At 45.8% G+C, this 12545-nt stretch overlaps 1 protein-coding gene across 5 annotated transcripts in view; it reads right to left on the bottom strand.

Moving 5' to 3' along the window:
• USP15 (ubiquitin specific peptidase 15) overlaps positions 1-6086 on the bottom strand; it is a 519523-nt gene extending 513437 nt beyond the window's left edge. For all 5 annotated transcript variants that reach the window (XM_030217240.1, XM_030217241.1, XM_030217242.1 and 2 more), the window contains exon 1: positions 5983-6086. In XM_030217240.1, the coding sequence (XP_030073100.1) occupies positions 5983-6071 (89 nt within the window). In that variant the 5' untranslated portion in view covers positions 6072-6086. The remainder of the gene's footprint in view (positions 1-5982) is intronic.
• Between the last annotated feature and the right edge of the window lie 6459 nt (positions 6087-12545).

Raw genomic sequence — 12545 nt, 5'->3', positions numbered from 1 at the left:
GATCCTGAAGCACAGTGGTAAAGCCAGTGGACTGAAAGAAAACTGCAGAGAGCTTGAATAACTGCTGAGAACAATGATGGAAAGACACGTGGGTTGAGAATGAGACCACAGATAGTGGACTGAAGGGGAACCTGATGGGGATATGATGAGGTAAGGGAAAGACTGAGTCAGGACAGGGTGGGAAGAATGAGAGAAGCAAGAGAGACTGGGTGGTACATGTGACTGCTGACCATGACGATGGGCCCCAAGAAATAAAAGGAAATTAATGCTGGGGATGATGAGGGTGGTTAGAGAGAGTACATCAAAGATCAAGTTAAACTATTTACTAAAATCATGTCAAGAATGGAATCCATTAAAAGTGTGCCTAAAATGTACTTTGTGGTATAAAAACACTGATACACAGAATTTTAACATCTTCCAAAAACTCCAACTGGCTTGAAAAGAAACTAAATTTACCATTTATAAATCCCTAGAATTAGAAGATCTAGCTATAATTCACCTTTTTCCATTACTTTGGAGATAAACAGGTTTTGATGAACAGTGCAGCATATATGTCAAGGAAGGATTGTTAATCATCATGGACTTGTTACAAGAACATCAGAATAGCCATACTGGGTCATAATGGTCTATCTAGCTCAGTATCCTGCTTCCAACAGTGGCCAATTCAGGTCACAAGTACCTTGGCAGAAACCCAAATAGTAGCAACATTCCATGCTACCAATCCCAAGGCAAGTAGTGGCTTCCCCCATGTCTATATCTCAGCCCATTTTAGTTACGTTCTGTAGAAAAGGTGAATATCTATTCATTTTCTTTACTTAAGTCCTGCTAAACAAGTCTAGTCCAATAGTCTGCATCTCCCTACCAGTAGACTGAGGTACAGATACTGAACTCTTCCAGTGACAACATAGGTATTAGGGCTGATGCTGCCTGGAACTCTTCAGTATGTTACTACCAAAGCAGAACATGGAAACATATCGCACACCAATTTTTTACCTCATAGGAAACCACTGCAGCATATAACAATGAAGCATAACTAAACTAACTACATACAAAACCCATAAATAGACAAGACAGATCCCAAAAGATAACGCCCACATTGAAGTCTTCCAGTGTGGACCCTGGACTGGTCTAGCAGAAATCAAGGAAAGGAATTAACAGGTATGAATACATTTCAATTTCCTGATTATAATACTAGACCAGTCCAAAACAATGGGATGTTCAAAAACAATACTTTACAGGGAGGGAAAAGGCAAGAACCCCTGAATCACTGCTCTGCCAAAGGCCACATCCTGGTTAGATCATCAATCTTGTAGTGTACCACAAAACATGGTAAGGACCACACCACCTTACCCAGGAAATCTCCTTTGCCCAAGTGGAATATGCACACACTAGCAGAGACAACTCTCTGATAAATAAATGTATGCCACCTCAAACCTCAATCTTAATCCACTGAGCTATGGAAGATTTAGAGGCCACCTGACTTTTGTGTAGTCCCTGAAACATGAAAAGCGTAACCAAGATTTGAAAGGAGCTGTTAACCTTCAAATAATGTAGCAATACCACGTAGACATCCAGCCTATGTAGCTTCCATGAAGATTCTTAATAAGTCAGAAGAGAGATCAGCTAATTCACATGAAATGGAGAGACCACTTTTGGTAAAAACAAAGGCACAGCACAAGTAGGGACCCCTGCAAAACAGAGCCTTCAGTTTGGACAACTGCCTGGCAGAACAAATGGCTATCAGACAAAAAAAAAACACACCTTCTGGGTGAGATCTTTCAGGGAAGCCCTCTTCAAAGACGAACAGCAGGCCTGTCAAGGCTTTGAGAACCAGGTTAAGGTCCAACTATGGAAAGACAGCCCAGAGCAGAGGCCAATGTGCTTCACACTGCACAATATCCACCTGCCCCATGAGGGAGAACCCATGAAACTTGCCTGGGAGAAACAAAAGAGCCGCCACTTGGACTTTTAGGGAGCTCAAAGTCAAGCCCTTCTCCAGGCCTTTCTGCAAAAACGCCACAATAACAGGCACTACTGCTTGCCAAGGGGCGATCTCGCACACAGCACACCAGTACTCAAACATCCGCCGAACATGGATGCACACCAAGGATGTAGACTGTAGGCCGTCAGCAGATTAGAATGACCAAGGTAGCCCCTGTTCCTCAGACAGCAATGATCACTGCCGTACCAAAAGATAAAAAGGATGTGGATTATCCTTCTCTACTAGACCCTGCCACATAATCCCCAAGTGATGACTCGCCAGCAGGTGCACAAGATCTGCATACCATAGTCGATGAGGCCAATCTGGAGCTACTGGGATTACAAAAACTGGCACCTGGCCGCCCTTCTGAGATAAACAGGGGAGAAGCCACAGCTTGCCCCGGGATTGGTAGCATGGAATGTTACCCAGTATGGGTATTCTTATGTTATGCAATTCTGCCAACCAGGAGCCAGGGTGGAAATACACAGAGGCTCCTGCAGTGGCCAGGGCTGAACCATGGGCACTTATTTCTGCTAACCTGTACTCCTTCCTGCAATTGAACAATTGGGAATACTTTGCACTCCAGTGCAATGCCATTAAATCAAAGCACAGAGAGTCCCATTGATCTATCAGACCCAAGAAGGCCAGGGAGCTGAGCTCCTACTCTCCCAGATCCAGAGCCTTTTGCCTGAGAAAATCCACCTGCACATTTTCCATCCCTGCAGTGTTCACAACCAAGATTGTGGAAAGATTAAATTCCACAAACTGCTAAACCAGCTGGCTTCCAGTACTACCGCTGCACTCCCAGTTGCCCCGCTTGTTGATGTAAATCATTGCTGAGGCACTACCAGATATCACATGGATTGCCTTCCCCCTTAACGGGGAAGGAACCGCTGAAGGGCTAAGCGAATGGCCCTCACTTCCAACTTACTGATGGACCAAGCTGCCTCCCACAGTGACCACCAATCTTGCATGACCTTGTTAGCCGACTATTTATCCATTATCTGGCTTCACGCAGGATATGCTATTTTGAGCTGCTCATGCTGGTTTTTTATGATGCAAATTCCTTGTATCCTTGTCCTGTTATATTATTTGATACCGCTCTTATTTGAGAAAGATACAGACTAGCCCCTGACGCAGCCCTATCGTTGGGCAAAACACGGCCTGTGTCGGGCATTTGTCTTATACACGGTATCTTCAATAAAGTTTTTTGGATATTATACTGATCTGCTTGTTTGTTTTCCACGTTGGATTTTGCAGATCGGTTGCCTTGCTGTTTTCTGGGACCCTCATTATTGAGCATGTACACCATGGCCAACTTTCAATTCACTTCTAAAGTCATCTCAGATCCAAGTAGGGATGTACCTGTTTCCCCTGCTTGCAAGATGAGCTGCCATCTACCATGGCCTTGGAAAAAGATCCATAGCCCCATTAGCAGGCCAAAGGGCACAGCTCTCAAATGAAAGCACCCAATCAGGGTGTTTGTAGGCATATCTTCATATTATAATACAGTCTCACAACAGGTCAAATTAAGCAAGAATTCTGTCTATCCTGACAGAAGTTATCAACTCTAGTCTCCACACAGAACTCAGATACTCTGGGTCAGCAGAATCTGCCCTTCTTGAGGAAAACAAATTAGTCTGCTCCTAGGCAGGCAATTGCTCAAAGGCCTCCAGCTGGAGTAGTTGCCCCTTTTATTTGGGGGGGGGGGGGGCTATTTGGGGATGCCATCAAGGCATCTGAAATAAGTTTGGCAAATTTCAGGGTGCATCCCTGTAGAATCACCTTCAGGACACACAGGTTAGAGGTAATGAGGGCCCACTCACTGTTAGGCAGAGCCTGCAGACCACCTGCATCTCTAAGGGGCCCGCTGATCATCACTGGTTACACCTGACAGCAGTCAAGGAGGAACAGGCTCCAGTTCCCTCACTTCCCAGGACACCTGAAAAAAGCAACCCTTTATGGGCTTTGATGATGCCCGGGTGCCTGACCACTGCCTGCTGAGATGGTGCCATCTCAACTTTGACTGAGACCTATCTCCGGAGGGGCAAAACACAGCATGAAGATAGTGCTCTGGGAGCTGCTGTGGTCTGGCCACCCCAAGTATTTCACCAACTTCCCCAAGTCTTCACTAACAGTTAAAAAAAGCCCAGCTTACTTACATGAGCTTTCAAAGTCGCATTATCAGAACTGGTTTAGCTGGATAAAAAGGGCTGCTTGTTACAAGTTAAAACTGCACAGAGATTGCAAAAAAAAAGTTTAAAGAGGATAATGGGCTTTCATAACCCCTCCCTGAGGATATGGTAATCATTTTTAGAGTGAACTACCGGAGCCATCTGTAGACAATAAAGACTGACCAAATATCAGTTTCAGTGCCAACACCAACCAGAAATCCTAATTTGGTCCCTTTTTCCGTTTCAAAACTCTGGGGCAACCCCTGCTACCCCCACAACCCAGTAGCTCTCGTCCGAGGTCCAAGAACCCTCCACCCCTGGCCTATGCTTTTAAGGAAAGACCGGAAGTGAGAGGTCCAGCCCTACAGGAAGTGGAGGGAGAAGCAGTCCAAGAGAGCCTCACTTTGCCTTTGATCCAAGGGGCCGGGCTTTGGAGGTGAGCTGCTCCTGTTCGGGGGGGGGGGGCAGCACGGATTCATTTACAGCTTCCACTTCAGCTGAAAACGAGCAACAATATTTGGTCATAGGTTTCATTTTGGCTGAAATGGAAAAAAAATGTTTTTGGTCAACCTCTAGCAGGCAATTCCAAATGCACCTGTGTATCTAATTACAAAGTGCCCAGGACAGACTCTGGTAACCCTTAGTTGGAGACCAGGGGTTCAACTGAAGTTTATTTATTGGATTTTTTTTAACCATCTTTATAAAGAGATACCCCCAAGGTGGCATACAACAGGTATAGCTTGACATAAACAATTTACATTATGTTAAGTGTAACAACTGTAAAATGACCAATTATAAATTGCTGCCCTCAGCCTTTATAGTTCTGTGCCAAGTTTGAATGGTATGTGCTAGGTATACCATTAAGATTTAATCAGAGAGCATATTTTGTCTTTCATTCAACAAAGGGGATGACAAAAATGAGATGTACCGTTACAGCCATCTTGAGAATTATTCTAGAGCTGTGGAATTGACTTCCATGAAGGTTCATATTTAAACAAGATATGAAACATTTGGAAAAAAAATGTACTACAGAAAATAAAATTAAGATGTACATACAGAAAGGAATGTACCTATATTAATGTGCTGCTACTGTGTGTGTTTCTAAGAAAACTTAAAAACAGTATCAAATCAACTAAATACATATCTGAATATTTTATTGCTTCATATTATTGATGATGATGTATATCAAGCCCCTAACTTTGTTCAATTAGCTAGTACATGACTAGAAAGAATTCTGCTACAGATATTCATTACTTTGTAAAAATAGAATTGATAAATAGTAATAAAAAAATACAATCTCTAAACAATCATATATAAACAACACTTAATATCCACAACAACAACAAAAATGTGACAGCTGCTCTTTTTCTCTTATCCTTCCTTCTTATATTCCAAACACAAGCAACAGGTATAAACCAGGTAATAATCTTAACACCCCATCAGTTCTAACAAAAAGTTGTCAAATCACTTAAGAAAGTTTTTAGAAGGTAGAACTGAACACAAGCTGTGACTATCCTGAGCCTTCCTTGACAGATCAAATGAAAAAAACGTTCATAGGAGTCGCAGCACTTCTCAGGGGAGGGCAGCAGCTAGTCAGCCTAACACCCGAGGCCAGCGCCCTTTCCTCCAGGCGCCACCATGGACTCTGAGAAAAAGGCGGAAAAGATGTGACACTTCTCGCTGGAGCACTGTCTCTCACATACAAACACAAATAACAGCAAGCCTTCCGGCTCTCACTCTTCCTCATTTGAGTCCTGGGTCCCATCAGCTCCCCGCTCCCTCTGGTCATCCTCCACGCCACTCACTCTTCCCACAGCACCCGCTTACCAAGTGTCTCCTTTGCGGAGCGGCGTTTTCAAGAGCACCGCCACGTCCATTCGCTGAGTCTCCAAATCCGCCGCTCCTCCTTCCGCCATCTTCCCCGACAGCCAGCTGGCTGTTGCATTCTGGGAGTCACGTCATACACCTGGCAGGCCTAGACGGGCAGACCTGAGTCTGAGCAAGAACGAACACGTACAGAAGCGAGCGCGGCTCACAGAAATGGCAGCTGCCACCTAGCGAGCCAGTAGCGAAATGCACCAGCAGATGTGATGGCCTTGACACTTCTTGAGTGATGTCAGATTTCCCATCAGCTAAATTTATTCTCATGAGAGTTTTACAGATTGTGCCAGAGTAAGACATAATAACCAGGGACGGTTTAAGGCTGCTCAGAACTCAGCAGATCAAGGTTGTCAACTGTGTGGCTTTTGTGTTTGTTTTTTCCAGAGAGGCTTCATTCATAGGTGCAGCTCATTTATTGTGACCAGAGAGTGTTCAGTTTAGTACCCCCAATCATTTCTGAAAAGTTATCACCTATGACTTCATTAATATCTGGAAACCAAAAGGGTGGTTAATACCGATCTAGTTCAGTTCCCACCTGGACAGTTTCCCACCCACCAATTCCCACCTCTGAGCTGCCAAGGCCAAGGGGTCCTGATTTTTGAGAGGGAGATTTTAGTATACGCCCCAGCCACACCCACTCTGGCTTGGCTCCACCCACTCCACCTCATGTCATCTTTTTCTTTTGATGTAGGCATAGGGAAAAAAAAGTTTTAAATGCTCCCAGGTTTCAACCCAATTCATGTTTAATGTGGGATATAAATGTAACAGTGCTAGGGTGTCCCTATAACCAGCCCCTCGAAATGACACACTGATTATACTTTCTACTATTATACCTATGAAAAGTTATTCCCTTATTATACTTCCTCTGTGTATACCTGTATACTGCACAAGCCAGCAAAGTTTGAAAATATAAGTGAGATAACTAAAAAAAAATGCTACCAACAATATAAGAATGACAACTGGATGCAGCAGCTCATGGGTTACCATTTGCTTACTTTGTTGAAGGAGAAACAGAGACTAGCATATTGGCTTCAACTTTTCATCCCCTCTCCCTCCACGATGCAGCCTCTGAAGCAGCTGTACCAAAAAAAAAAAAAAGCAAACGCGGGGCCCCAGCAGCCTTCAGGCATGCGCTGTCAGCTCTGCTGGTCCTGTGCCCCCGCTCATGTCAACTTCAAGTTCCAGGGGAAGAGGACCGGCAGAACTGAAAGCGCATGCCTGAAGGCAGTACTGCAGCTCCACATTTGCTTTTTTTGTTGTTGTTTTGCCGCCGCTACTGCATTGGGAGAAGCAGCAGTGGTGACGGTAAGAAAAAACGATGCCACCTCAGTGGGAGACATTCCCATTTTGGCTGGAGCGCAGGAGATGGTCCATCAAAGCAGGAGTCTCCTGCTGAATGCAGGAGACTTGGCAGGTCTGCCACCTGGACAATTCCCACTGAACCAATTCCCGCTACATCAGGGAGGACAATTCCCACCCATAACCCGAAAAATAGAAAACACTCTAGGACAAACTAGGACAAGTAATCTTCCTCCCTTTCCTCTTCCAGATCGTTTAGGTGGCCAGTACCACCTCACACCCTCAAAAACATTACCTTTTGTCACATTCTATTCCCTTTCCAGACATGCAGTTTGTGTGTGTGTGTGTGTGGGGGGGGGGGGGGTATTAACTAGGCTTCAACCTAATTCAATTCATTTTTAATCTGGGATGTAAATGTCATAAATAAGTAAATAAATAGATAAATAGATGTTGCAGTTCATGTGCCCCCCACATCACCCCAAACTAGGTTTCAACCTAATTCAGCCCCTCAAAATGACACACTGATTATGATTTATAACAAATTACTACCCTACCTATGAAAAGTTATTCTATTGTGTCCTCTGTGTACATTCATATGCTACTCTAACTTCCTTCTTCCAGACGCTGTACGCTGCTCCTATTCTTGATCTGACTTCTTTGTTCCATGTGACCCAGTGCACTGCCCCTGTTCTCGATCTAACCTCCTTGTTCTGTATGCTGTCAGCGTCTGACCTCCTTATTCCGTATCCATATGATGCCATACTCTGCTCCTGTTCTCTATCTAACCTCCTTGTTCCATATGCTGTCAGCATCTGAAACACAACGCACCATCAGGACTTATGGGACCCGATACGAGAAAGAAGCAATGGTGTCAGTAAAAAAAAAAAGGCTAGGGAGGGTGGGAAATAACCGGAGGAGGGGGAGTCCTTGGTGGGAATTGTCCACCTTAAGTTGTAATTGTCCTGGGGGGAATTGTCCTAGGTGGGAATTGTCTCGGGGGGAATTGGTGGGTGGGAACTGTCTGGTAGGAACTTCACGGATACTAGTTAACACATCAGGATATTTTTTATAGTGTAGATCTCTATGGTGGCTCTACAACCCCCACCCCTTCTTCCAATACAGTGTAACTAGCAGGAAAGGTGATGGGTAGGATCCAGCCGAATGGGAAGGCCAAGGGGGTGGGAAGCACCGGATGGAACTTAGGAATAGCCATAGTGGGTCATACTGATGGTCCATCTAGGCCAGGATCCTGCTTCCAACAGTGGCCAATCCAGGTCACAAGTACCTGGCAGAAACCAAAATAGTAGCAACATTCCATGGTTTAAACTAAACTTGGGTAATAAAGGCCCCAAAGCCATAAATAACCATCAGGAAGATAGGACATCAAATGCCCCTATAGAAGGGGGAAAAAAGAGTAACATCTGGAGAGCCTTGTATACCAACGCCCACAGTATGGGAAACAAACTTCTAGATCTAGAGGCTACAATGATTGAAGCAGATTTGGATTAAGTAGGGTTCACAGAGAACCATGACTGGGATATAGCTGTACCTGGCTATAATCTATTCAAGAAGGACAGGGTAGGAAAAAAGGGTAGAGGAGTAGCATTATATGCTAAGAATAATATTAAAGTGACAGAACTGCAGGACACGTGGGGTACGGCAGGGGCGTAGCCAGACTTCGGTGGGAGGGGGTCCAGAGCCCGAGGTGAGGGGGCACATTTTAGCCCCCACCCCGGCGGCGCCACCGACCCCCCCCCCCCCACCATTGCCAACCCTCTGTTATGATTGGGGTCTGAACCCCTCTCAAACTTACCTCTTTCCTGGGGGTCAGCTTCTTAGCTGGCTTCTGTTTCTTTTCTCTGTCCTTTCTGAGCTGGCTCTGTCTCTCTGTGCTGGCAGCTTCCAGCAGCATGGCTCTAATTGTTTCACTATACTGCACCTGTGTGTGTGTTGCCTGAGTTGCTCTACCTCTCTTTGGGTGTACTGGCTTCAAGTGCTTCACGGTTTTGCATTGGTGTGGGTTGGGCCTCTCTGGGTCAGTGTGCTTTTGCCTAGGTCTAGGGAGTGTGACATCATCAGGGAGGGCCTTGATAAGGAAGTGGTGTTGTTTCCTTCAGGGCCTTTGCAACAGTGGTGTTTGCTTTAGGTAGGGTGGTGCAGTGTGCACTTCTGACTTTGTGTCTAGTTTCCCTGCTTGCTTTTGCTAAGGGCCAGGTTAGTGTTAGTGCAGTGTGCACTGGTGACTGTGTGTTTAGCTTTCCTGCTTTTCCCTTTTGGTTCCCCTGCTGTTCCCTCTTGGTTTTGGAAGCATTGCTGTGTGTAGGGCTTTGGAAGCTCTGTTGCTGATAGTACTTCAGGGTTTGGTGTGGTTAGGAACACTGCAGAGTTTGCTGTTAGAAGTACTTCTGGTGTTTGTGCTATTGGGAGCATTGCAGTCTTTGCTGTTGGTGTTTGGTGATTTAGAATCACTTTTGGCTTATGTGTTAGCTTCCCTTCTTTTTCCTTGTGGCTCCCCTGTCTTCCCTTTTAGTGCTAGGAGCTCTTCTGGTTGCTTGCCAGAGTAGTGCTTGGGAAGCACCTTGTTAGTTGTATCTAGCTTGCTAGAGCAGTGCTTAGGTAGCTTGGTATTTTTGTGTTTAGCTTATTAGTGTAGAGCTCTGCTTGTAGCTTGGTGCTTAGTAGCACCTGTGTTAGCTTTGTGTTTAGTTCCCTGCTCTGTTAGTTTAGGGCTTAGGAAGTCCTTTTGTCAGTTTACTGGTAGGAACACTCCTGCTGGTTTAGGGCTTGGGAGCACGTAGATCAGTTTTGGGTTAGGAGCACTTCTGTTTCCAGTCCTGGTCCCTATGTCATCCGGTATCCAGTAAGTCCTGTCGGCTACTTGAACCCAGGAGCTCAACTCCTGCGGGGCTTAGTAGCTAAGCGCAGGTGAAGCTGTGCGGACCAGTCCAGTGTGCTCCGGCCCGGTGTGTGTTCCAGTCCTGTGTCCTCCAGTCCGGGGGATTCCAGTCCATGTGTTCCGGTTCGCTGGGCAGTGCCTGCAGTCCCTGCCGGTGTGCTTACCCAGTGTTGGTTGGTGGGTTTTGCCTGCTGCTGTCGCTCCTTGGCAGCAGCCCAAGGGCTCACGTTTGCTCCAGAGCCCGGCCCCGCGGGCGCTGAACCTGAGAACCTGACACCCTCCCCCGCCGGTGCCACCACCACCAACATCTTTGACCCCCCCCCCCCTGCTGATGACCTTCTCGACCCCCCTCCCGCCGCCAACCGTCCCCCGCCGCCACCATCACCTACCTTTGCTGGCGGGGGACCCCAAACCTCTGCAGCCAAGGTCCTCTTCTTCCGGCACAAGACTTTGTTCTGTTTCTGAGTCTGACGTCCTGCACCTTGTACGTGCAGGATGTCAGACTCCTCTGCCAGGCTTCGGTTTTGGTTGTGGTCCCCCGCTAGCAAAGGTAGATGACGGCGGGTGGCGGCGGGAGGGGGGGTCGAGAAGGTCATCGGCAGGGGGGTCCAGGGCCAAATCTACGGGGGCCCAGGCCCCCGTGGGTCCCACGTAGTACGCCACTGGGGTATGGAAGAAGTGCTGTCGGTCAACCTGGAAAGAAGGAAAGGAAAATGTATTTACATTTCAGAGTCAGAAGAACATGGACAAAGACTTAATTGAAGACATCCATAGATTGCTAGGAAAGGGGAAGTAGTACTGAGAGGTGATTTTAATATGCCGGATGTTGATTGGGGGTTGCAGGTTGTCCAGAAGCTAAAGGATCTTGGATTCTCTACAGGAAGAATTGTTGTAGCAGTGGGTTGTTGCTATTCTGGACCTGGTGCTTACAAATGGAGAGAATGTTCTGATGTCACGGTGGGAGACCATTGGCATCTAGTGATTTCCAACTGGTGTGGTTCAATATTAAGACAGAGGAGAGAGATTATTCAAGATTGAAGGTCCTGATTTCAAAGAACTAATTTTGCCGGTTGGGGAATTTCTCAAGGAAGAGTTAGCAGGATGGAACAGCTGAAGGAAGCAGAACAGCAGTGATCAAGACTGAAAGGAGCTATTTTAAAGGCAACTAACATTTATGTTAATAAATTACATAAAGGAAAGAGGAAAGAAGGCCACTCTGGTTCTTTGAATGTAGTAGCTGAAAAGGTAAGGGAAAGTAAGTTAGCTTAACCCGCTTCCTTCCAAGAAATAGGCTTCACCCTACACATTTCTTGTCCGTTCTATTTGCATATGCCTGCGATATTTTACATCAATGATTGGACCGTAGCAGCCTGAACCAGTTTGGTGATGGCCAGCCAAGATCAACCATATGATCTGGGGAGGGGGTATTTTCCCTTTCGTGCAGCATGCTAAGTCTGTGCTCTGGAGCTCTTTCTGCTGATTTGTTTTGTAGCTGATTGAGTTCAAGGGATGGCTCTATTAGTACTACCTTAAGACTGGGGTGCTTCTTTGTTTTGACAGCCGCCTGCTTCTTATTGTATGCAGCGATCACCAGCCGTAACCCAGCGCGCTGCGTTTCTCTATTTTCCTCTCTTTCCGGGTTTCTCCTTGTCCCTTTGTCAACACTATGAAGGAGTTTAATAGGACTGGAGGGGAAGTGAGCCTAGTCCACTGTAAGCCATTTGGTTAATCTCTGTTTCCACTCCCTGTGCTGTCATTGCCATACACTCAAATCAGGCAAACCAATGAATTGCTGGATCCACGTTGTCGTTCTTTATTGTTGGTCCAACTGTAACAAGTCTAAAGCAGTTGTTCAGTTGGATAAGTAGGCCTTACAAGGTGGAATGCTCGACATGGATGGAGAGGAGGGAAGAGAGAGGAAGGAGATGAGGGAAAAGGGAGAAAATAGGCAAAAGCTGGATCCATTGGACAGTCAAGTCTGCAGAGAACCCAGCTTTTACTTATGGATGTAAGGCAAGAAATGAAGAAGAAAGGAGGAAAGAAAAAAAATAAATGGAAAGGAAGCCCTGGAAACGGAGTTAAGAGGACAGATAGCAGCAGAATCAGGTACTGGCCAGCATGATCAGAAAAACAAAGTCACCAGACAACAAAGGTAGAAAAAATCATTTTATTTTCATTATAGTGTTGGAATATGTCCACTTTGGGAATCAGGTGCTCAACGTTAAAAGTTTATATTTTATTTTACATAATTGTTTTATTTCTATTTTATTTCTATATTCTATTGTTAATTTGTAAAGTGGTGATTGTTGGTATT

Source organism: Microcaecilia unicolor, chromosome 10 (assembly GCF_901765095.1).
Source record: "Microcaecilia unicolor chromosome 10, aMicUni1.1, whole genome shotgun sequence".
NCBI lineage: Eukaryota > Metazoa > Chordata > Amphibia > Gymnophiona > Siphonopidae > Microcaecilia > Microcaecilia unicolor.
This window is presented reverse-complemented; position numbering and strand designations above follow the sequence as displayed.